This window comes from Narcine bancroftii, chromosome 4 (genome assembly GCF_036971445.1).
Source record: "Narcine bancroftii isolate sNarBan1 chromosome 4, sNarBan1.hap1, whole genome shotgun sequence".
Taxonomy (NCBI): Eukaryota; Metazoa; Chordata; class Chondrichthyes; order Torpediniformes; family Narcinidae; genus Narcine; species Narcine bancroftii.
The window spans coordinates 234303778-234329243 of record NC_091472.1 but is presented as its reverse complement, the minus strand read 5'-3'; the positions used below and the strand labels follow the sequence as shown (position 1 = coordinate 234329243).

General features: G+C 38.1%; 1 protein-coding gene across 4 annotated transcripts in view; it reads left to right on the top strand.

Moving 5' to 3' along the window:
• ube2f (ubiquitin-conjugating enzyme E2F (putative)) overlaps positions 1-25466 on the top strand; it is a 202353-nt gene that overhangs the window by 50161 nt on the left and 126726 nt on the right. For all 4 annotated transcript variants that reach the window (XR_011356456.1, XM_069934352.1, XM_069934355.1 and 1 more), the window contains exon 3: positions 1164-1301. Coding sequence is in view for 3 of the 4 variants with exons in the window: in XM_069934352.1 (XP_069790453.1) it covers positions 1184-1301 (118 nt within the window). In the remaining variant the exon portion in view is untranslated. The remainder of the gene's footprint in view (positions 1-1163; positions 1302-25466) is intronic.

Genomic DNA, 25466 nt, shown 5'->3' with positions numbered 1-25466 from the left:
TAATTTTTATTGAATGTCTAACAAAGATTTAGCACCATCTAATAGCACATAACGGCTTGTAACAATGTATAGCAACTGATAACGTTAACAATGTTTAATAAACTCTGGGAAACTCAACTCAACTTTAGTATGGATTTATTTGAACGAGTCATAGACAACAACTACATTCCGATATTTTCCAAGCGATTATAAAGGAAAATAGTTGCTATAATTTTCAGTCAATAAAAATGGAATTTAAAACAATAGAAAGTTGGAAATTGGATTTGGAATTCGGACTGGATTGATGGGCTCTGTTTAGAGCATTTCAAACTCAAGGAGGCATGATCACCAAAGCATCACCAAGCCCATTGAAGAAGCAGTAAGCCTTACTAAAGGATTCCTTTTGTGTGTTTAAGTTAGGACACAGTCTAGAGAAATTGCCGTTTGTCCTATGGGAACTGTTTTGGTTTTTGAGTTATTGTTGTGCATCTTTGATGACTGAGTGCGAAGGATGACTGGATGGAGAAGGATAATATGACAGCTACCACTGAAGCTGCTGCTCCTGGGGAGCTATGTGTTGAGGAGATGAAGGTCATGTAACTTAAAGAAGAATTGCAACAGCGGCACTAAGATACAAGTGGAAATGAAGCAGTTCCCTTTGTGAGGTTGAACGAGGCAATAGAAAAGCAGAAGGTAATGGCTGCTGGGAATATAAACCCCACAGAATGGATAGTTTCTTTGCAGTTGAATGCTATAAAAAGTGATTGATGTAATATGTAGTAAAATACAAAGGTTTGTAGACACCATGGTTGAATTAAAAACACAAAGCTGGAAAAACTAAGCAGATTAAACAGTGACCTTTATATAGCCAAGGTAAAAATATCTAACTGACATTTTGGGCTTTAGCCCTTTATCAAGGTACTTTGATGCCCAAAATGTCAGTTATGCATTTTTACCTTTTCTATATTAAGGATACTGTTTGACCTGCTGAGTTTCTCCAGCATTGTGTTTTCACATGGACAATTTATGATATATGGCTATCTTGTCTTATAATAGTCTGATGTGATTGTCTATTTCTTTAGTGTAGTAGCCTCTGGAGGATCATCTCTACAATGTAATGGACTACCAAAACCATTTTTTAAAAATAATGTAATGTTTCTGAATTTTTTCTTGTTCATTTTCAGGTTTAAGAAAGTATCCTGCCATGCTCACTTTAGCAAAAAAGTCGAAAGGTGAAGATGGGATGAAAGGGAGAGGCAACACAAATGCAGGGACTGATTCATCCCGCCGTGTATCCATTAGAGATAAGCTGCTAATCAAAGGTGTGTGAATTTTTGGTGTTGCTCTTGTTTGATCCATCTTCTGCAGTTCTCCTCATAATGCTGGCCAACTCAATGACTCATTCGTGAGTGAGGACAGGAATTAATTGAATTAAACCTTCCATGTTAAGCAACACTTCACTTGTACATCCAGAGGACTTATTTACTGCATCCCCCGGTCGCAGACTGGGAGATCACTTCGCTCAGCACCTCCTCTCTGTCTGCAACCACAGTAACCATCCAGTGGCCAACCACTTCAATTCTAGGTCACACTTCCGCACTCACATGTCTGTCCATGGCTTTATGTACTGTCCCACCCTGACTACCTGCAGATTGGAGGAACACCGCCTTATTTTCCATCTGGGAAGGTGGCATTAACATTGACTTTACTGCTTTCCATTGAAGCCTTTTTAGTTCTTTCACCTACACAGCTCAGTCTTTCTGCCCCCTCCCCCAGTGCTGCTGTCCCCAACCTCCCTTCTCTACCTATCACCTCCTGCCCTGTCCCTCCCACTCTTTTATTATGACGCTCACCAACATTTTCTCATACTTTGATGAAGGGCTGAACCCCAAAACATCCGTTATGTCTCTCTGCCTTTGTGACATAAAGGACAATGTCTGGCCTGCTGAGTCTGTTCAGCATTGTGTGTTTTTACTTCTACCATGGTGTCCACAGAATTCTGAGTTTTGCCAATTGAATTAAACCAATGATTTATAAGTTAATCAAAGAGATTGCATAATGCCCTTTAGAGATTTAATTTTAAACAGGCTTGTGCACCTTTATTATATCATCCCATCACTTTTCAGTATTTTTGGTGGTGCTCAGTATTTTGGAACACTTGTATAAGAAAGCTGAGAGAAAGAACTTTAAGTTAATATGTCAGAGAGAGAAGCTTTGATCTGGAGTTAATGTGCCAGAGCAATGGTCCTTAATGCCGTCTTAATATACAAGAGCTTTGGAATGCTGAACAAACCAATATGTGAAAGCACTGTGCAATGTTCTGAAATGATGAGGATGTTGAAAACCTTGTAGCAAGCAAGTTTTTCAGTAGTAAGGTCCTGAACTCAGATCCGCGTTGGTGTTCAGCTCACTTTCATAACCAAGAAATGTTATGCAGCACAAAACCTAGGTTTGTGTCACAGGTGGCGCAAAGAGGGGGCATTTGTGGGCATTGCCTCCCAAATGAGTTATTGTGCCCCCCACCCGCAGTACTAGCATCGCCAGTGTCACTAGTGTGCATGTGATATAAGCAGTATGTTTGTTAATGTCGGAGGTAGAGGGAAATGTGACGGCAGTGCACGGAGGTGGTTAATGGCAGGTAGGCACCACCACACTCCCCCCCCACCTACCCCCCTCCCCCCCCAACTGAATGAGTTCTCGAATGTCAGAATGTGCCCCCGCGGTCATCCTAATGCCCTAACGCTGACCCTGGTTTGTGTACTTTTCACTTGCATTAGATATCATGGTTTAATTCTGGAAATTAACAGATCCTGGCACCATTATGTTTCTCCTGGACAGCCTTAAACACAACAACACGAACATGGATTTTACTAACTTTAGGTTACCCGCATATTTATCCAGTTCCAGTTTCCAGCTTTTCTTTAACTATCTCATTCTTACTTTTCTCTTCCCCATTCCAGTGGTCTCTTCCTCAACCTGTCTCTCCACCTCTCCCACCTTCTGTCCAATAATCCCTCCCCATTTTCCCCCACCCATTAATATTAGTTAATATCTCCCCTTTTCACTCTTAACAAAAGGTCCTGACCCAAAATGTTTACTGACTTTTATCCAGGGTCGCTTTGAGTTCCTTCAGCAGATCATTGTTTGCCCAATGAGCATCCCTCTGGGCTCTAAATGCTAGGTTTATTGCTTAGGACTCAGAGGCAGAGACATTTCTTTACACAAGAGGATTGTACATCTGTGATAATCAGAAGACTGTAATTGAAATCAGTAGAAGTCCAAATATCCAGACCAACCCATCCCCGAGCAGTCCAGATTTTCTGCCAGCACTTTTAAAATTCAAATTTAAGGAGAAGTAAAGAAGAGATGAACAGGTAAATTTTGGTAGTTCATTCATTGGCAAATACAGTGTGCTTTATTTATCAAAGTGAGTAATTTTAAAGAAAAATAAAGTGGTCACTTATTGCCACTGTGCATTTGTGGCACTAACATATGAACGCACACAAAAGCTCGCTAAATTTTTAAAATTTGAGAGTTTTGGAAAAGTCTGGATTCTCATGCGATCCAGATTTCTGGTATCTGGATTTTTGGACTTCTATTGTACATTCAAGTTGTAATCAATTGATTTTTGGGAATTGGGTGAACCAAAGGATGCAAATGGAAAATAGAGTTCCTGAAACAGTTCAACTATGATCTTGTTAAATTAAGAAGCAAACCTGAGGGGCTGCATGACTTGCATTGAAACCTATTTCTTATTCTTAATTATCCAAGCTTTATTGAATGCTGTAATGACTTTGATTGTCACTTGTGCCAGACATACGAGTCCAAGTACACAGTTGAAAAGTTCCTTTTAATTACCTCTCTCTGTTTATTGTACTTATTCTGCAATCCCAGCCAAATGTTCAAGTGGCAATATTTTGACTGTGTGGAGCCTGTTTTTTTTTAATTTAAACTTTGCATAAATCCTCAAGGGAACCCAACCTTGGTCTTACAACATGGACTGTGAAGTCATTGTTCGGTTTCTCTTATAAAATTTGGTGGAACAAATAGATTGCTTAATGACTTGCAGCGTGACCCTGCAGATAAATCATTGAGTGGATTTCCACATTATTGTTTTGATTCTAATAAATTTTCATCCCTCATACAGAAGACCAGCTAATATTCTTGATGTATATGATTGTTTTATTTTTAGTTGTAATGAAATCAGAAAATTGTTTTCTTCTAGCCCTGGTGGCAGTTTTTCGGTGTGTTAATTCTTCAGTTTGTGCTGTGACAAGATCCCTTTTGTGTTCATGGTGCTGTGTAAAAGCATTCACCCCACATTCAGATTGTAGAATGTGTTTGTGCCATACTGTGTAAAAGTATTCAATCAATGTTCAGGTTATGTTAAATGAAGGGGTTCTGACTGAGTTTACATAGTAATTGTAAGTATGTCAAGATTGTGATTAGGTTGTCATGTTTAAATATAATTAACGTGTTCAGAATATGCTGTGCAGTAGTATCTAGCATGCATTCAGGATGTTGTTATATTGTCTAGTCCAAGGATCCCCAAACTTTTTAGACCATCGACCCCTTCATGGAATTACTTGATCACTCATGGAATCCTGGGGCTGAATAGGGGAGTGGGGGGGATGGGTGGTGGCACTAAACCGGGGATGGGAGTTAGATTCTTGATCATTCTGTGTCTCTTTAGGTAATCCAAAAACTGAAAAATCTTTCCAAAGCCTTTACCACTGTTTTTGCTTCGATATTCCTTAATGATATAGCCTCTGGAAATCTCAACACTGCACACATAATTGTTAACAAGTACTGATTTCCAGCTTTTGTTTTAGGCAGGGGTCCCACACAGTCCACAATAACCCTAATGAAAGGTTCCCCAACCACAGGAATAGGTTGCAGTGGAGCTACTGGAGGACCCTAGTTAGATTTCCCCACAACCCAACAAAGGTGACATGTCCGGCACCAATTTACAACATTCTTCCTCAAACCAGGCTAGAACAATTGTTTCAAAATCTTATTCATGGTTTTCTTTACCATGATGATCACCCAAAGGTGTACTATGGGCTAATTTTTAAATTTCATTCTGGTAAATTCTAGGAATGACCACCTGATGGATCACCGCCCACTCTTCATTAGCAGGAATGTCAAGAGGCCTTCATTTCCTCATTAACAATTCACCCTTCAAGTAATATCCACAGGCCATCTCTTTAATCTCTTCTTCATTTACAGCTTTGTCCCATAAGTCAATAGATCAGCATCTGTCTTTTGCTGCTCAATTAACTCTTTCCTTGACAAAGATAAATCCTGACACAATTAACCTGCTCTTTCAGGACTATTCCAGAAGTACTGTGCCAGTCTCTATCAACTGAATCTTTCTCTGTTCTCATCATTTTCTTAGACCTTCTTAGGCTTGATGGGCTGCATCCCAGGGAGCTTAGAGAGGTTGCTCTGGAAATTGTGGAAGCACTAGTTGACATTTTCCAAAGTTCTTTAGATTCTGGGGAAGTGCCTGCAGACTGGAGGGTGGCTGATGTTGTACCACTTTTTAAGAAGGGAGGGAGAGAGAATACGGGAAATTATAGACCTGTCAGCCTGACGTCGGTGGTGGGGAAGATATTGGAATCCATCATTAAAGGAGAAATAGCAGAACCCTTAGGAAGGAATAATAGTATCAGTGCTGGTCAGCATGGGTTCCTTAAAGGAAAATCTTGCTTGACTAATCTCCTGCAATTTTTCGAGGACATAACAAGAAGGGTGGACTCGGGAGAGCCAGTGGATGTGGTGTACTTGGACTTTCAGAAAGCCTTCGATTAAAGTCCCACACAGGAGGCTAGTTTGCAAAATCAAGGAGCATGATATCAGGGTAGGGTGCTGTCATGGATAGATAATTGGTTGAGAAATAGGAAACAAAGGGTTGGGATAAATGGGTCATTTTCTGGATGGCAGGATGTGACGAATGGGGTCCTGCAGGAGTTGGTGTTGGACCCTCAGTTGTTTATCATTTATGTAAATGATTTGTATGAGGGGATAAATAACTACATATGCAAATTCGCAGATGACACTAAACTGGGTGGTAGTGTAAAGAGCGAGGATGATGTCAGGAAATTGCAAGGGGACTTGGATAGTTTAGGGGAGTGGACGGAAAGATGACAGATGAAGTTTAATGTGAGTAAATGTGAGGTTGTCCATTTTGGAGGCAGAAACAAGAGAGCAGAGTATTACTTAAATGGAGTTAAGCTAGGGAGTGGGGTAATGCAAAGGGATCTGAGCGTACTTGTTCACCGATTATTGAAAACTAGCATGCAGGTTCAGCAAGCAGTGAAGAAGACAAATGGGATGTTGGCTTTCATAAAGAGGGGATTTGGAGTATAGGAGTAGAGAAGCCCTCCTATAGTTGTACAGGGCCCTGGTGGGACTTCACCTGGAGTATTGCGACCGGTTCTAGTCCCCATATTTGAGAAAGGACATACTTGCTATAGAGGGAATGCAGCGCAGGTTTAGAAGCTTAGTTCCTAGGATGGCAGGATTGAAATACGCAGATAGGTTAGAAAGACTGGAATTATATGCGATGGAGTTTAGAAGGATGAGGGGAGACATGATTGAGGTATTTAGGATTATCAAAGGGCTCTATAGGGTGAAATCAGAGCACATGTTCCCAATGATGGGTGAGACTAGGACTAGAGGGTATAGTTTATAATACAGGGAAGGTCATTTAACACAGAAATGAGGAGAAATTTTTTTACTCAGAGAGTTGTGGGTCTGTGCAGTGCATTGCCACAGAGGGTAGTGGGGGCAGATTCATTGGATAGATTTAAGAGAGAGTTGGATAAGGCCCTTGTTGGCAGGGGAGTTAAGGATTATAAGGATAAGGCTGGGATTGGTTATTGAAAGGGAAAGATCAGCCATGATCCGATAAATGGCAGTGCTGGCTTGAAGGGCCAATTGGCCTACTCCAGCACCTATTGTCTATTGTAAAGACCTTGTTACAGCACATTAGGATATATCTCACAACTTCATCAACCTCATCCTTACTAGCCTTATTTGTTAATCTCAAAACTTACCCAACTTTATTCTCTGCCAAATCATTCCATAATAAAAATGAGACGCCTTGCATGGGTAACTTTGAAAGAACTCCTACTACAATAGGTCCTCTAATTCTGAATTCAACACTATTTTGTGAAGAGATATTGACTCTACATTACCTCCAAACTCTCTAATCAAAGTGTGTCTTTTGATCAAGAGTTAAAACATTCTCCAACAACAGTGACTGGGCAGCTCCAATATCTCAAAGAATCTTAACTGGAACCTGTGGTTTTCCCTCCTTTACAGAAACCAAGCCCTTTGACATAAAAGGTTTGAATACACCCATCATATCCTTACCAGGTTTGGAACATCTGTCTCTTTAAATTTAACTGTCTGAATACATGCTTTTGGTAATACCTCTTTTTCTCGTCTCCTTTTCAACACTAAAAAATTTACAATAACATGGTCAGGTTTCTTACAAACATGACATATAAATCCAGAAGTTCTGTGCTTTCCCACCTTGCCTTCATTTTTTCTCTTAAGATTCTCCCCAGACTTAACTTTAGACTTACTAGTCTCTGAAAAGACTTACTATTCTGGAAATTTGTTTTTTGTGAATCAGAGCATATTCATCTGCTAACCTAGCCATTTGTTGCCTCATCCCCACGTCTTTCTCATCCAGGTATAATTTAATCGCATTTGGAACACACCTTTTAATTTCCTCAATTAATATCAATTCACTTAATCTGTTGAAATCATTATTTTTTTCCTTTCGAGGTGCATCAACGGTCAAAACGTACAGATTTTCCCAGAGAAAAGTCCATATGAGATTGGTTCCATGTTTTCACCAAACTCCTGAATTTTTGTCTTTATGCTTCTGGAACCAACTCATAAGCTTTCATTACTGCTTGTATCATAATTTGCCACTTCCTCTGTAGACAAACTAGAGAATGCAATTTGTGCTTTTCCTTTCAATACACTTTGGAGCATAAGAGGCCATTTTTCTTTTGGCCACCTTGAGCTCTCAGCAACCTTTTCAAAAATCTGAAAATATGTATCTATATCTCCCTCATCAAAAGGAGGAACTAGATTTACCTCTCTACCAGTTAAAAACTTCTCCCCAGGAGTTACAGTCGCAATTCTCATACCTCCCTCCATCTCAATTTTTAACTTCTCTAATTGAAACCGTCTGTCCCTTTCAATCTTTTCCAAGTCATTTGTTTTGTGTCTTTCCTCATCCTCCTTCCGTTTTTTATCTAGTCTTCCTCATATATTCTCCATTTTTCATCCTCCTCTCTTTGTTTTTCAGGTTCCTGTTTTTGTATTTCAGCTTTGTCTACCTCATTGTTGTTTCTCTCTTTCTTCTACCACCCTCAATTTCTCCAATTCCAATTACAGTTCAAAAGATCTATCTTTCAGAAAATTATCTGTCTTTCTCAACAAATTTTCCCTCACCTATATAATATTTCACTCTAATCCTCTGTATTTGTATATTCCTCATCCAGTGTTTGACTTCAGCCAGCTTTAGTTCCTTAGCAATGACCATCAGTTCTTCTTTTCTCTTGCTCTGCAGGTGATGGTTGTGACAAAAATGTACGAACATCCATTGCCGCTGTTTTTCCACACACACAAGCTTTAAATTAGCTTGGAAAAACCAATTAACTAATAAATTACCAAAACTTTTAAAAGTTTAAGATCTCAAAACTCCAAATCTTTCAATCTGAAAAGATGAGCCTCCAAATGTTACAGGCCCAGAAGACACCAAAACCCAGTAGCAATAGAAATTCATCAAGACACATGGTTACTTTATCAAAAATCATTTTTAATTTTCTTTAAACATGAAAACAGGATCAAACTTTAACTTACTGCTATTAACTTAACCACCTTCTAATTTGAAGCACACATGTATGTAATGTGTATAGGTTTAGAAAAGTTATTTGATTCACAGTCCAATCTCGCTTCTCACTCCTCCAAGTTCACCGGTATCAGGTAATTCTTATACTGTGCACAGAATTTAATATTTATGAATTTTCACCAAGCTCTGGTGCTTTAAGGTAATTGGTTATCACTCAGGAAGGTTCTTGTTGGTTTCAGAGAGAGATTTGTTGCTTGTTGGACACACACAAACTTATTCCCTCTGATCAGCCACTTTAGTGTCTTGTTGAAGAAACTTGCCCCATCAGGGTTTTTGAAATGATAACTTCTTCTCCAGGTCACCACAGAGTTCCTTTTGTTTCCCTTATTTCAGGTGAAACACTCTAGTCAACCGTTTCCTTTTGTAAGGACCACAATGGTTTTCACAGGCTGAACTCAGAACTCACAACCTGTCTTCAAAATGGGGTTCAAACAAGATGCCAGCTTACAAAAGCCACTGAAGAACTCAAACTGAATTTTCTCTTTCTCCCTTAGAGAAAGCCTGTTTAGTCTTCCCTCTCTTTCTCCTTGCAAAACCACATGAACTTCTTAGAACAACAAACTTACAGCACATAACCCAATCTTCTGAGCCTGTTCATTTGTTGCTTTCAAAACAATAATCCATTTAAACCTGGTTTTGAAATTCTTTAGCAAAACAGGTCTTCATTTTATTGTCTTTGCAAAGGCTCTCGGTGCCTGCATGACTCACTTTCAGCAAAGCTCTTGCATTTTAAATGAGATCTGTTTTGTGAAGTGTTTGTGTGTGTTTGTAACCTACACTACTCCCACAATCTATATCCTTCAAAAACATATACAATATAAAATATGATACAGTTCATCACAGCATACATACCTCTTTCCACCCTCCTCTTCACTGTAAACAATTCAAAGGCCGAAGTCAAATGCAACAAGGGCCGCTTTAGTGAGAGCTTGGTCAACAATTGGTGCTATTTTCTATCAACCCCTTTTCAGCCCCATGTCATTTATTGATCCCTTGGATGGTCCTATCAAACCCATCAACCACTTTGGAGAGCCCTGGTCTAGTCCATATTTAGATTGGATATTGGCATTTTGAGGTACAAAATCTTGGAAATACTTGATAGGTGAGGCAGCATCTGGAGAAAGAAATAATTTGGGTTAATAACTTTCCTTAAGCTTTGGAAAAGTTTAGAAGTAGATCATAAGTCATAGGAGCAGAAATAGGCTATTCGGCCCATTGAGTTTTCCCTGCTATTCAATCATCATCTGATTCATTTTCCCATTCAGCCCCACTGCCCGGCTTTCTCCCCATTATCTAAGATTTCCTGGATAATCAAGAACCTATCAATCCCTCCCTTAAATACACCCAATGACTTAACTTCTACAGTAGTCTGTGGCAAAAAATTCTACGGATTTACCCTCTGGCTAAAAAAATTCTTTCGCATCTCTGTTCTAAATGGACATCCTTCAATCCTGAAGTTGTGTTCTCTAGTCCTAAATTCTCCCACCATATGAAACAACCTTTCTTCATCTACTCTGTCCATGCGTTTCACTATGTTCAATGAGCTAGATTTTAAAGTGGAGAGAAAGGATGAGATTGACGTCATTTAAATCTTCAAGAAGGTTTTCAGCCATTGAAACTGGCCTTTCGACTCAACTTGTCCATGGTGACCAAGTTATTTACCTGCTAGTCCCATTTGCCTGTGTTTGGTCCCTATCCCTTTGAACCTTTTCTAACCATGTACCTGTCTAAATGTTTTTAAAACGTTGCTATTACACCCATCCCAACAACAACTTCTGGCAGCTCATTACACATATAGTGAAACCCTGTTATAACGCAATCGTTTGGGTCCAAAAATGTAATCGTGATAAAAGCGGGGTTGCGCTAAATCAGGGTTATTGACATATACTTATATATACTTGTTCAACCTGCCTCATCTCCATTTTGGCCGAGCCCTGTCCTACCTGTGAAACCTACCACAGTCCTGCTGTGTTACCTGGGCATTAGCTCCCTGAAGGAGCAGAACCTTTGGCAGCTGTACAAACTGAGGGAGCTGGCCATGCTAATAGAGAGTGCACTGCTGCTGGCCCACAGTCTGGCCATTCTGCACCTGGACAACAACCTGCTGTGCTGTGATTGCCACCTTCGCTCGCTGCTGTGGACCAGCCCAGGTCTCAGCTTCGACCAGTGGTTGCTGGTGTGCGCATCTCCAGGTGTTGGCTGCGGAGGGTCAGATGGTGTACTTCAGGTGCCAGCAGATGGCACAGGCTGATCATCAGGTCCAATGACTCATCATGTTAGATCTGAATTTGCGTTAAATCGGGGCATATAAAATCAAGATTTCATGTTCCTACCACCTGTGTGTGGAAAAAGTTATCCTTCTGGTCTCTTTTAAATCTCTCCCCTTTCTCCTTAAATCTATGCCCTCTAGTTTTTGATTTCTCTTCCGGGGAAAGAAAATTATGACTACTCGCCTTCTCTATGGCTCTCATGATTTTATTAACATCTTTAGGTTTACTTCAGCCTCCAGTGAGAAAAATCACTGGTTATTCAGCCCTTCCTTATGATTGTTTACCAGTCCTGGTAACATTCTCATAAATCTTTTCCCCATTCTTTGCACCTTAATGGCATATTTCCTTTGACTGGGTGACTCTGTGCCTTTTTTCACTACCCTCTCTACCTGTGTCACTACTTTTATGGAACAATGTACTTGAATGCCTGTGTCTCTTCTTTCTATAACACTCGCCAGGACCCTACCATTCCCCCTACTAGTCCTCGCCTGGTTTAACCCTCGTATGCATCCCTTGTATTTATTCAAGTTAAATTCTATCTACTATTCCTTAAATAATTTTCTCCAATTCATATAGATCATGTTGTAGACTCAGATTGCCCTCTTCACTCTCTTCTATATCACCAATTTTGTGAAATCTGCAAACTTACTAGCCATGCTAAGTACATTGTCTTCCAAGTTGTTAATATAGATGACAAACTACTGTGGACCCAGCACCGATCCCTGTGGCACATCACGGGTCACAGGCCACTGATCTGAATAATAACCCTCCACCACCACCCTTTTGCCTCCTACCATCAAGCCAGTTCTGTTTCCAATTAGCCAACTGACCCTGGAACCCATGTGTTCTGACCTGGTCCATGTTCTTCAAAGTCCTTGCTAAATCTATTGTCTCTATCCATTTCATTTTTCAGTCTTCTACGCATTCACAGATCTAGGATAGACCTTTCCTTCCACCCACTTAACTTTCACATTGAACAGATTAGCCCACTTTTAATCCAGTCAACATGATGTTTTCACAAAGCATAATGTGTAATCAGGGAACCAGCTACCTCCTTCTGATTCTACCAATACCAATAGTCCTTCCCATGATTGTGCAACATGCAGGAGATGCAACACTTTCCATTTACCACCTCCTTTCACTAGGCCACCAAACACACTTACTGCATGAAGTATTGATTTATTTGCATTATTTGGATTTTAGTGACTCTATTTGATGCTCCCAAATTGCTCACTTCTTCATTATGTCAGCATACAGGAGGGGAATTGAATGGTATACCAACAACAACCTCGCACTCAATGTCACCAAAACCAAGAGCTGACTGTGTCCTTTAAGAAGGGAAAACCAGAAGTGAAATACAGTTTCTTAACGATCTGTTGCCGTTTTTTTTAAACTTTTTTTAACAATTGTACCATTAGGAGCTAATTCAAAACCTCTAACTATTTATAAACTTTTAAAAAAGTTTTAACGGGCACTTATAGACAAAACAATAACAAAGAGTCAGGAGAGGACTGGAAGGCACGTCTATTCCTTACGCCATCTTGCCACGCTATCTGAGCCTACCTGTTTACAAGAAGCCAAGACTCAGCGTGGAATGGATCCAGGGGAAGAAGTGCAAGACTCGGCAACGGAGCTCCTCTCTTTACCGGTAGGGCTCTTTAAAGATGGCGCCCGGCAGCCTTTGGAACAAAGGGCTAGCCAGGCGCGTGTACTTCAATCCACGCCCTCTATGAGCGCTGTCACTGAACCTTTGATAATTGGAACAGCTGGGACGTTGCCAACTGAAGACCCGACTTTAAAGAGACGTCCACCGATCGATGTAGAGGTGGCGCTGCGAAATGCACCACCAGTTATGAAGGCTTCAATAGATTTTGATGTAACGAAGGCTCTTGATACAATATGGGATAAGGACAACCCTGACTATCAGTCCTCTGATACTGCTGAGGAAGTTGTGGCAGGGGTTTCTACACATAGTCATACTGCAAGAAAAGCAGTTAAACTAAGGGAAGGAATGGAAGACCCTTTGGTTATTCAGAAACAGCAGGATCCTATTGTACTTGAATCTATTCCAGTTGATATGCTTATTAAGAATCTTGAATTTAAGTTATCTTCTTCAATAAAAGAGATAGGTAAATCTTTAGTTCAAGTTAAAACTAAGCTTAATACCTTGGTGGATATTAATACTCAACAGATGGTTGATTATGGAGCTTTTAAGCTTGAAACGAATGAAAGACTTGATGTTTGTGACCAAGGTATAGTCGAGGTACAAGATCAATTACAAGACGAAAATAAAACAATTGAAACTTTACAAATCCAGAATAAAAATTTAGCGAAAAAGGTTGACAATTTGGAGAATCAGTCTAGACGGAACAACGTAAAAATTGTTGGTTTGCCAGAAGATATAGAATGACCAGATCCAAGAAAATTCTTTACCGAATGGATTCCACAAGTGTTAGGACAAGATAAGTTCCCGGAGGGCTTAATATTGGAACGTGCTCATAGAGCTTTGAGAAGAAAGCCTTTTCCAGGACAGAATCCAAGACCTGTTCTGGTTCATTGTTTAAACTATTATGATAGAGAGACAATTTTGCGTGTGGCTATTAGAAATGCGCAACAAAATAGATCTCCTTTGATGGTTCAGAATAATCGTGTTTTTTATCCGTACTTAAGTCAAGAAATTATGTCTCAACGACGTGAATTTAATCCTGTGAAAGAAGTGCTATGGAAAAAAGGATATAAAGCAACATTTAGATACCTTGCAGTATTGAAGATTTTTCAAGATGGCTATCAACCAAAATTTTTTGATAATCCTAAGGAAGCTATGGACTTTGCTCAATCGTTACCAATTATGCAATTTCAGGAATGACGTAGTCCCCCACGGTCTCCAAAGAGAGTGGAGATGCAAGATGGGAGTCGAATTTCAAGAAGAAATGGAAGCAATGGTGGTCAGAGTGACAAAGTTGATTTAAAAAAAAAAAAAAAAATTTTTTTCTGAGAAGATTTTAGATTATGATGATGGTTTAATGTGAAATGGGAGTTGGGAGAGGGAGCTGGGTGGGCATTATTTTCCAGAAGTCGTCAGCTACGTGTGAGTTATCTCACACCCAATATTTTGTGGGAGTTACCGCATTGTGCGGTTAAGACAGGAGGAGGTAGTTGTAACCTCTTACCTGTTTTTTTTACTAATTTTTGGATTTAGGAGTGGTTTTTTTTAATTACTTCTTTTTAAAGAAAAATTAATTTCTTTTCTTGTAGTTTTAAGAGGGGATAAGGGGAGGGTTTTTTTTTCTTTTTTTTCTTTTTTTTTCTTTTTTTGTTTGTTTGCATTGTTGTAAGAAATGTCTAAGTTAAAGTTCGCTTCTCTTAATGTTCAGGGTTTAAATAATCCTATTAAGCGTAAGAAAGTACTTGCTTACTTAAAAAAATTAAACGTTGATGTGGCTTTTTTACAGGAAACTCATTTAACAGATAAGGAACATTTGAAACTTAAACGTGAATGGGTTGGACAAGTTTTTTATTCTTCATTTAATTCAAAGGCGAAAGGAGTGGCAATTTTGGTGCACAAGAATCTACCATTTCAGTTACAGAATGAAGAAAAAAATGGTGGAAGATTATTAAAATTGAATTGTAAAATTTTTAATGAGGCTTGGACTTTGCTTGACGTTTATGCTCCAAATGTTGAGGATACAGCTTTTGTTGTGGATATGTCTTTATTACTTGGACAAGCAAATTCTAATGTGATGATTGGGGGAGATTTAAATGTGGTATTGGAGCCTTTATTGGTCAAGTATCCAAGAGTAATTAAGAAATCTAAGATGGCAGTACAAGTGACTAATATGATGACAGATTTGAATTTAGTTGCTATTTGGCGGAGATTTAATCCTACAGAGAAAGATTTTTCTTTTTATTCCTCACGCCATAATTATTTTTCAAGAATTGATTATTTTTTAATTTCAACACATTTGCAGAATAAGGTTATATCCGTGGATATTAAGTCTAGGTTGGTTTCAGATCATTCATTACTATTATTAGAATACCAGAGTTCACAAGATGTTCAGAGAACTCCAAGATGGAGATTTAATACTATGCTATTACAAAAACTAGAGTTTATTAGTTATTTAAAAAAACAAATTGAGATTTTTATTAGTAATAATATTAATTCTGTTTCTAGTCAGTTTGTTTTATGGGATGCAATGAAAGCTTTTTTATGAGGTCAAATTATTAGTTATGCTTTTAAAGTAAAGAAAGAGACTCAGAGAGATTGAAGATTTAGAGAAAAAAATAACTGTTATTGAAAAAGAATTTCAAAAAAATGCTACCGAAATGCAAAAGAATCAGTTAACTAATTTAAAATTTAAATATAATGAATTACAAACATATCGGTTTGAATGTTTAATGAATCGAACTAAACATAAGTTTTATGAATGGGGTGAGAAAGCTCATAAAGTTTTATCATGGCAGTTAAAAAAGAAATTATCTAGGATTATACCAGCAATTAGAAAGAAATCAGGTATTACTTTTAGACAAAACGAAATTAATGAGGAATTTTGTAATTTTTATAAAAAAATATATACTTCTGAATGTAAAGATGTAACTGAAGATGCAATAGATTCTTTTTTGAAAAATATTAAATTGCCACAACTGAATCAAGAAGATAGACAAGAGTTGGATAAATCTTTTACAGAAAATGAAATTGAAACGGCGATAAGAGATATGCCAAATCGAAAGGCACCTGGTGAAGATGGGTTTTCTATAGAATTTTATAAAACTTTTTATGTTGATATATCTTTTATTTATAAGGATGTAATACAGCAAATCTATAAAACTTTTCAACTACCTGAATCTTGTTCTAATGCAATAATTACAGTTATACCAAAAAAAGATAAAGATCCTTTACAGGTTTCTTCTTATCGACCAATATCGTTGCTAAATGTAGATTATAAAATTGTAGCTAAAGTTATGGCTAATAGATTAGCTCAATATTTACCTAAAATAATACATAAAGACCAAACAGGATTTATAAAAAATAGATATGCGTCTGATAATATTTTGCGTTTAATTACTTTGATAAATAAATCTAAATCTCAAATGAATTATCCAATAGTGCTTTCATTAGATGCAGAAAAGGCTTTTGATAGAGTGGAATGGAAGTTTTTATTTAAAGTACTTGAGAAGTTTTGCTTTGGTTCCTCGTTTATTGGATTGATAAAGGCTTTATATCAGGGGTGTCAAACTCAAATTCACCGAGGGCCAAAATTAAAAACTTGGACTAAGTCGAGGGCCGAACTAAATATTTATTGAAAATTTTCAAAAACATCTGCATGTTTTCTCTCAACATATGTAATGTTAAACTTTTTCTTATTAAAATAAATGTTTAATAATAGTTTTGGTTAAACTCTTTCCATAAGAAGCATTAACAAATAAGAAATAAAATATTCAATAAATAACATTTCTCTCTAGCCTTTAAGCCAAGGAACGCACGTTGCCGAGAAGCATGCCAGGGAGCGGAGGTCTGCAGGGAGCCCTCTCCAGCCCAGCTAGCAAACCCGAGCGGCATCCCCCCCGCCCTCTCTCTCTCCTCCGCCCCCGCCTCTGCCTGCCGCAACCGCCGCCAACAACCCAAGGAGTCCCCGCTGGTCTCGCCATCTCACCGGGAATACTGTGAGAGCGGTGGAACTCGTCCGCGACCTCCACCCCAGCAGAAAGTCCGATGCCCAGCGGCACCCACCCACAGATGAAGCTCAAGGAGACGTTGGAGCTAGGCGGCGGGTCCGTTGTATCGGCGCCGCTGTGAATATCTAATTAACTTTCCCGTTAACTATATCGGTGTACTGCTGTGCCTGCTGTGGAAGTGCTAAAAACTACTATGGTAGTGCCTGCTGCTGTGCATGAGCTATACTTGCGCGGCGGCCAGCGGGCCAACTCTAATATATATTTAATATGATCTTGTGGGCCAAATATAATTATATCGCGGGCCAGAGTTTGACATGTGTGCTTTATATAATAGTCCGAAGGCTAGAGTTGCTACCAATGGGCAGATTTCAGAATCTTTTGATTTAACAAGGTCTTCTAGACAAGGATGTCCATTGTCACCTGCTTTATTTGCTATAGTTATTGAACCTTTGGCACAATTAACATATCAAAATGAAAATGTTAAGGGTATGAGAGTTTTGAATGAGGAATATAAGATTAATTTATTTGCTGATGATGTTTTATTATACTTGGTGGATCCTGATATTTCTTTACCAGCAATTCAAGAATCTTTAGCAAATTATGGTCAATTATCGGGTTATAAGGTAAATTGGGCCAAAAGTGAAATTTTGTCAATTTGTAAAGATGATTACTCAAGATATAAAAATATTACAAATTTGAAGTGGACTAAACAAATTAAATATTTAGGAATTAATGTTAATACAGAATATCAAGTTTTATATTCAATTAATTATCTTCCCTTAATAAAAAAGATTAAATTAGATTTGATTAGGTGGAAGGATTTACCTTTAGGTTTATTAGGGAGGATTAATACTATAAAAATGAATATTTTTCCTCGGATACAATATTTATTTCAATTAATTCCTTATTTAAAAAAAAAGTTTTTTTAAGGATTTATATAAAGCAGTTAGAGAATTCTTATGGAAGGGAAAATTTCCGAGGGTAGCAATGAGAAAGTTGATGTGGAATTTTCAATTTGGAGGTTTAAGATTACCAAATTTTCAATATTATTATGAGGCAGCTCAATTTAAATTTCTTAGTGCTCTAATGAATATGGAGGATCTACCTAGTTGGGCAAAGATAGAAATGGCAGTTATTTTAGAAAAAATTCCACATGAATTTTTGTTTCGATGGAATAAAAATTTATTACGAACTTATGATGTACCAATATTGAAACATTTAATGAATTTATGGACGAGTAAACTTAATAAATTGGGACTTAAAAATAAGTGGTCTGGGCGATTGCCATTATATAATAATCAACTTGTTCCTTTTACAGTCTCCAATATCATTTTAAAACAATGGGAAAGGAAAGGAATAAAAAATTTATCAGATTGTTTTTTCGAAGGATGTTTTTGTTCTTTTGAGGAACTACAAAGGAAATTTGGTATTAGTGGAAACTCTGTATTTGTGTATTATCAGTTAAGATCATTTGTAAAACAGATATGTGGCCGGCATATGATTCTATTGCCTGAAACTAGTTCTGAGAAATATGTGCTTTCAATACCAAAAAAGGGGTATATATCTGATTTATATTGTATTTTACAAGAAAATGAAAGTAAGAAAGATTGGGATAAAGATAAGTTGAAATGGGAAAAAGATTTAGGTTCTACAATAGCTGAAGAAGCCTGGATGGAAATTTGTCAAAATAGTATTCAGAAATTGATTAATGTTAGATTAGCGATGATTAATTATAATTTTATACATCAATTATATTTAACATCAGAGAAATTAAAAAAATTTGGTCTTAGTAAGTTAGATTGTTGTTTTCGCTGTGATCAGACGGCTAATACTTTTTTACATACTGTTTGGTTTTGTGATCGATTGCAACAGTTTTGGAAAAGTATTCAATCTATATTTAATAGTTTATATAATATCTATTTTGTATTAGATCCTGATATATTTTTATTAGGGAATATGCAATCATTAATTGACTTAGGATTAAATGATTATCAGATTTCTTTTATCTATTTAGCCTTAGCGGTGGCCAAGAAATGTATAGCACTTACTTGGAAAGATAGAAATATATTAACTTTATATAATAGGTGGTGCTTAGAGATGAAATCCTGTTTAATTATGGAAAATATATCTTTTTCAATTCAAGATAAGATGTCTTTTTATAAGCTAAAGTGGACTCCATTTGTTAAGTACATGCAATTAAGTTTGACTTAAATATATTTTTAAGTGTGATATTTTAGATTTGATGATTCTTGTTTTTCATTATTATTTTTCTTGTAGGTGAGTGTTTTTTTTATACATATAATTTTATTAATTTTACTAACTCTTCACTCTTTATTTTGGGGGGGAAGGGTGGGTTTTTTTTAATATAGATTTTATATTTTCTTAGTGGCCATATTGGGGGGGGTTAGTTGGATTTAAGTTAGGTTACTAATGTTGTATTGTAATTTTATTATTTTATTTTTTATCTTCTCTTTAAATGTAATTTTTCTCTTTATTCTTGTGATAAAATCTTTAAATAAAGTTTAAAAAAAAAAGGAAAACCAGAAGTGTACAACCAAGTGATCATTGAGGGATCAGAGTTAGAGAGGGTGAGCAAATAAGTTCTTGGGAGTCACTATCTCAGAGGATTTTTCTTGGACCCAAGACACTAATGGCATCGTGAAGAAAGCACGTTGGTGCCTCTACTTCCTCAGAGATTGTGGGAGTTTGGTATGACATTGGAAACCCTGGCAAATTTCTACAGATGTGTGGTGGAAAGTGTGATGTCTGGCTGAATCATGGTCTGGTATGAGGACTCCAATACCCCTGAGCGTAAAGCCCTGCAAAAGGTAGACGGCACAGGACATAGGCAAATCCAACCCTCACCACCCCATCAAAAATATTCACAGGGAATGCTGCCGTCAAGGATACACATCACCCAGTACACAGTCTGTTTTCGCTGCTACTATCAGGAAAGAGGTATAGGTGCTACAAGACTCGCACCACCACGTTCAGGATCAGCTGCTACCCCTACCCCTCCACTATCTGGCATCTCAACAACTAATTCAATCAGGGACTCATTTAAGGACTCTTACTTGACCACTTTATTGTTCTCCCCACCCCACCACCCCCCCCAACTTTCTGCATTGCACAGTTCAATTTGTTTAAATTTCTTTACTTGTTTGCATGTGTATATTGAAATGCTTTGCAAAACACTTCTGATCAGCATATGTGCCTGACACCAGATACCTGTCACTTTGGTTTTCCTTCCCTATTCTTTTCCCTGTGGCTCCAAAGCAGTTTAAGCAAAGCTTCAATGCAAGCTTGAGGAACACCATGTGATCTTCTGATTAGGTATGTTATAACTAGCCTGGCCTAACCTTCAGAGTTCAATGGCTCCAGATAATTAGAAGTTCCAAATCCACAGAATTTTCATTTAGTAATTTGGGTTCATTTGGATTTTTCTTTTTGTTTCCCCTTGATAGCTTTTTTTCTTTCCCTGTCACATGATCCACTAATTTGCCTTCCATCATTGTCCTTTATGTGGTGTCATTTCTTGAATATTACTGTATCACAGATCTTTCCCTGTACCCTCCTCTCCCTTCTCTTTTCTCTGCATCTTGAAACCTGTTCATCTGTAACCTTTCCCAGATCTGATGCATGGTCAATTTTAAATGTTAATTCTTTAGCAGATTTTGCTTGATCTGTTTCTAGAATTTTGACTTTTTTTCAGAATTCCAGTGCTTTTCTTTTGTGTTAAATTATGTAAAGATGTCCAAACTGTGTTTATATTGCCTTGTGTGAAAAGGCTCTGCTTATACTAATATTAGCAAGAATTTTTTGGCATTACAATTTAACATTTCCAAATATAAACTTAGATCAGTTAAATTAATTAGGATAGGAGATTTGGTTAAAGCTTTTTCTTTTTCCTGAACTGGGTCTAGTTTTTAGTGTCCATTTGGCATCTCAATGACTGTGCCTCATTTTTAAATTTTATTTACAGCGTGTTAAAGCCAATTCTGGCCACTTAAAGACGTGCTGTCCAATTACACCCAAATTAACCTACAGCCTTGTACATTTTGAAGGGTGGGAGAGAACCGGAGCACCTGGTGAATACCCACACAGACACAGGAAGAATGTCAAAATCCTTACATACAGTGCCACATTTGAAACTAGATCGCTGGAGGTGTAATAACGTCACACTAACCCCATGCTAACCGTGCTGCACATTGCAAAGAAAATGCACACAATTCTTACTCAACATAGGCCTGTCTTTTCCAATCTACTTCACAATTCATAGAGGTTTTACAGGTACTTGTCTTCTGGGGCTCCTATAAGTAGGCTATCATTTAAGCGTACCGTGACCTTAAGAATGCCCTGCAGCAAACCATCAATGGTAGCAGGTATAGAGAAAATTTTAACATGTGTTGACAATTGAAAACTTCCTGAATTAATCCTCCAACCATATTTGTTGATGTGCATGTTCCTGTTAGGATTAAAGGCAAAGTTAACAGGCATAGGGAACCCTGGTTTTCAAGGGATATTGGCAATTTGGTTAAGAAGAAGAGGGAGGTGTATAGCAATTATAGGCAACAAGGAGATAATGAGGTATTTGAAGAGAACAGAAAAAGCAAGAAAATACTCAAGTAAGAAATCAGGAAGGCAAAAAGAAGACATGAAGCTGCTCTGGCAGATAATGTGGAGGTTAAGCTGAAGGGTTTCTTTAAGTATATTAAGAGTAAAAGGATAGTAAGGGTCAAAATTGGTCCCCTAGAGGTTGAGTGGTCAACTATGTGTGGAGCTTCGTGTAATGGGAGCAATTGTAAACTTTTTTTTTTGCATCAGTGTTTATTCATGAAACTGGCAGAGTGCATAAAGAACGAAGGGAAACAAACAGAAGTGTCGTGGAATATATGGAGATTAAGGAAGAAGAGATTCTGGCTGCCTTACAGAGAATAAAGGTAGATAAATCCCCAGGGCTGGATGTGATATTCCCTCGGACCTTGAGGGACACCAATGTAGAAATTTCAGGGGTCCTGGCTGATATATTAAAAATGTCCTTAGCCACGGGAGAGGTGCCAGAGGATTGGAGGGTAGCTTATGTTGCCCTGTTGTTTAAAAAAGGCTCCAAAAATAAGCCAGGTAATTATAGGCTGGTGAACCTGATGTCAATAGTAGGTAAATTATTGGAAGGGGTTCTGAGAGACAGGATATATAGGTATTTGGATAGACATGGGCTGATTAAAGACCGTCAGCATGGCTTTGTGTGTGGTGGTCCTGTTTACGAATCTTGTAGAATTTTTCCATGGAGGTTACCAAGAAGGTAGTTGAAAGAAAGGCTGTGGATGTTGTCTGCATGGACTTTAGTAAAGCCTCTGAAAGATCCCACATAGGAGGTTAGTTCAGAAAATTATGACTCTAGGATTCCATGGAGAATTTGTAAACTGGATTCGAAATTCGCTGTGTGGGAGAAAACAGGGAGTGGTAGTGGATGGTTGCTTCTCAGATTGGAGGCCTGTGATTCGTGGTGTGCTTCAGGGATCCGTGTTGGGAACTTTGTTGTTTGTTGTATATATCAATGATATGGATGATAATGTGGTAAATTAGATCAGCAAATTTGCTGATGACAAAGTTAGGAGGTGTTGTGGACAGCTTGCAGAGGAATTTGGACCATCTGGGAGAATGGGCCAAAAAATGGCGGATGGAGTTTAATGCAGAAAAGTGTGAGGTGATGGATTTTGGAAGGGCAAACCAAGGTAGGACATACACAGTAATTGATAGGGCACTGAAGAATGCGGAAGAGCAAAGAGATCTGGGAATACAGATACATTGTTCCCTGAAGGTGGCATCACATGTAGACAGGGTTGTCAAGAAAACTTTTGGCGCCTTAGCCTTTATAAATCAAAGTATTGAGTACAAGAGTTGGGATGTTGAGGTTGTATAAGACATTGGTGAGGCCAAATTTGGAATATTGTGTGCAGTTCTGGGCACCTAATTACAGGAAGGATATCAATAAGATTGAAAGAGTGCAGAGTAGATTTACTAGGATGTTACTAGGTCTTCAGGAGTTGAGTTACAGGGAAAGATTAAACATGTTAGGACTTTATTCCTTGGAGTGAAGAAAAATGAGGGGAGATTTGATCGAGGTTTACAAGGTTATGAGAAGTATAGACAGAGTGGATGTGAATAGGCTTTTTCCACTTAGATCAAGGAGATAAATATGAGAGGTCATGGTTTTAAGCTGAAAGGGGATTGGTTTAGGAGGCATATTAGGTTGAAGCTCTTCACTCAGAGAGTGGTGGGAGTCTGGAATGAGCTGCCATCTGGTGTGGTGAATGCGGGCTCAAACTTGTATTTTAAGAATATGTTCGATAGGTACATGGTTGGGAGGGTTAGAGAATGGGAACAGGTCAGTGGGTACATACTAGAGTGGCCGAATGGTCTTTTTTTTGGTGCTGTAGCATTCTGTAGATGGTTTGCATCTAACTGTTGTTCTCTGGACAAAATTACTAATATTTCTACTCTAGGAATGCAATACTCAAAGTTGAAATTTCATATTTATTGTCAAAGTACATACATGATATCATATAAAACTCTGAGATTCTTTTTCCTGAGGCCAGGCAGAATTTTTACTTATCGCTAGTGAAAAAGAACTGTACTTAGAAAAAGATAAGTATACAAAAAAGAGAAATGTAAACAAATTGTGCATTTGAGAAAATAGATATTCAATAATAAATGTACAAAGTAAGAGTCCTTACATGAGCCTCTGAGTCTGTTGTTGAGGTGTCTAATGGTGTAAGGGTAGCAGCTATTCCTGAACCTGATGGTTCAAGTCTTGAGGCACCTAAATCTCTTTCCTGATGGCACCATCGAGAACAGAGCATGTCCGAGTTGATGTGGATCCTTGATGATTGCTTCTGCTGTCCAGCTGCAGCATTCTATGTAGATTTTCTTAATGGTGGGGAGACTTTTACCTGTGTTATACTGGGCTATGTTCAGAGGTATTGGTGCTTCCATACCAGGTCATGATGCAGTTGGTCAGCATACTTTTCTCTGCACATCTGTGGAAGTTTGCCAAGGTGTTCGATGTCATTTCAAATTTCCACAAACTTCTGAGAAAGTAGAGGTCCTGATGTGCTTTCTTGGCAATGACATTCATGTATTAGTTTCAGAAAAGGTTCTCTGATATAGTGACTCCCAGACATTTATAGTTGCTCATGCTCTCCATCTCTCATCCCCCACTAATTAATGGATTGCATACCTTTGGTTTTCCCTTCCTAAAGTTGACAATCAGCTCCTAGGTTTTGGTGACATTGAGTGTGAGGTTGTTGTTGGTGCACCATTCAGCTAGGTTTTCAATCTCCCTTGTGCATGCTGACTCATCACCCCTTTTTATACCACCCACTAATGTGGTATTGCCAACAAATTTGTAGATGGTGTTATTATTGTATTGAGCCACACAGTCATAGGCATAAAGCGAGTAGAGCAGGGGCTGAGAACGCAGCCCTGTGGTGCTCCGGTTCTGATGAAGATTGTGGAGGAGATGTTCTTGCTAATCCTCACTGATTGTGGTCTGGAGGTGATTGAATCCAGGATCCAATTACACAGTAGAATATTGAGACTTGGGTCTTGGAGTTTGTTGATCAGTTTTGAGGGAATGATGGTGTGGAATGCTGGACTGTCGTCAATAAAGAACATCCTAATGTGTTAAAGTTTGTGGGCCTTTCACATTATCTTGTGGGATTGTCAAGAATTCTGGGACTTTTGATGTAAAAGTTGGCCAACATCAAATGCAAAGGAATATGGGATTGTAATTATAGGTGAACATTAAGTTTTGATAACTACTCCATTTCCCCAGAAAGCCTGAAACATAAATCAATTGTAATGCTTTTCTTTTCAATGATGGACAACATTTCACACGTGTGAGTCATTAACTATGGCAGCCCTAAATGAGTGATTTGAAGCTAAGAAGTAATTAAAGATTTTAAAGATAATTAAAAACAATTTTTGTTTAAGTAACCATATTGAGTGATCAATATAACAACAACACATTCCAATTCCATGAACAAATGTGAAAGCTATTTTCAATTTATTTTCAATTAATTAGAACACATGAAACCATACGTAGGCATTGAACTTAGTAACTATATAAATTGACTTTTCATGATGAGTTTTATCTCCCGCTAGCGATATTGCAGTAGAAGTAATAAACTGTTTTGTATTTTAAAACTGGTTCTGTGATTCTCTGCTGTGTTTATTCACAGATACGTTTAAAGTATGGGCAAACTTTTACAAATGTATGTATCTTTGCTGTCCAGGTGTTCCAGGGCTTTATTTATGGGCAGTGAGATGGCATCTCCCATAGACCTGTTTCTGCAGTAAGCAAATTGGAACTGATCCATGCCACCACTCTAGACAGGAGCTGATGTGCTTCAACACCAGCCTCTCCAAACACTTCATCACTGTGGAATTGAATGCTGCTGGGTCAGTGGATACTGTTCCAGGGATGAGTTTCAATTAACAGTCCACTTATAAACTCTGCAAGTCCTAATGGATCCATCTTGCTTTCATGCTCACAAGACATGTTCAATTATTTTTTTCATGATAAACCTATTCCATTCCTATCT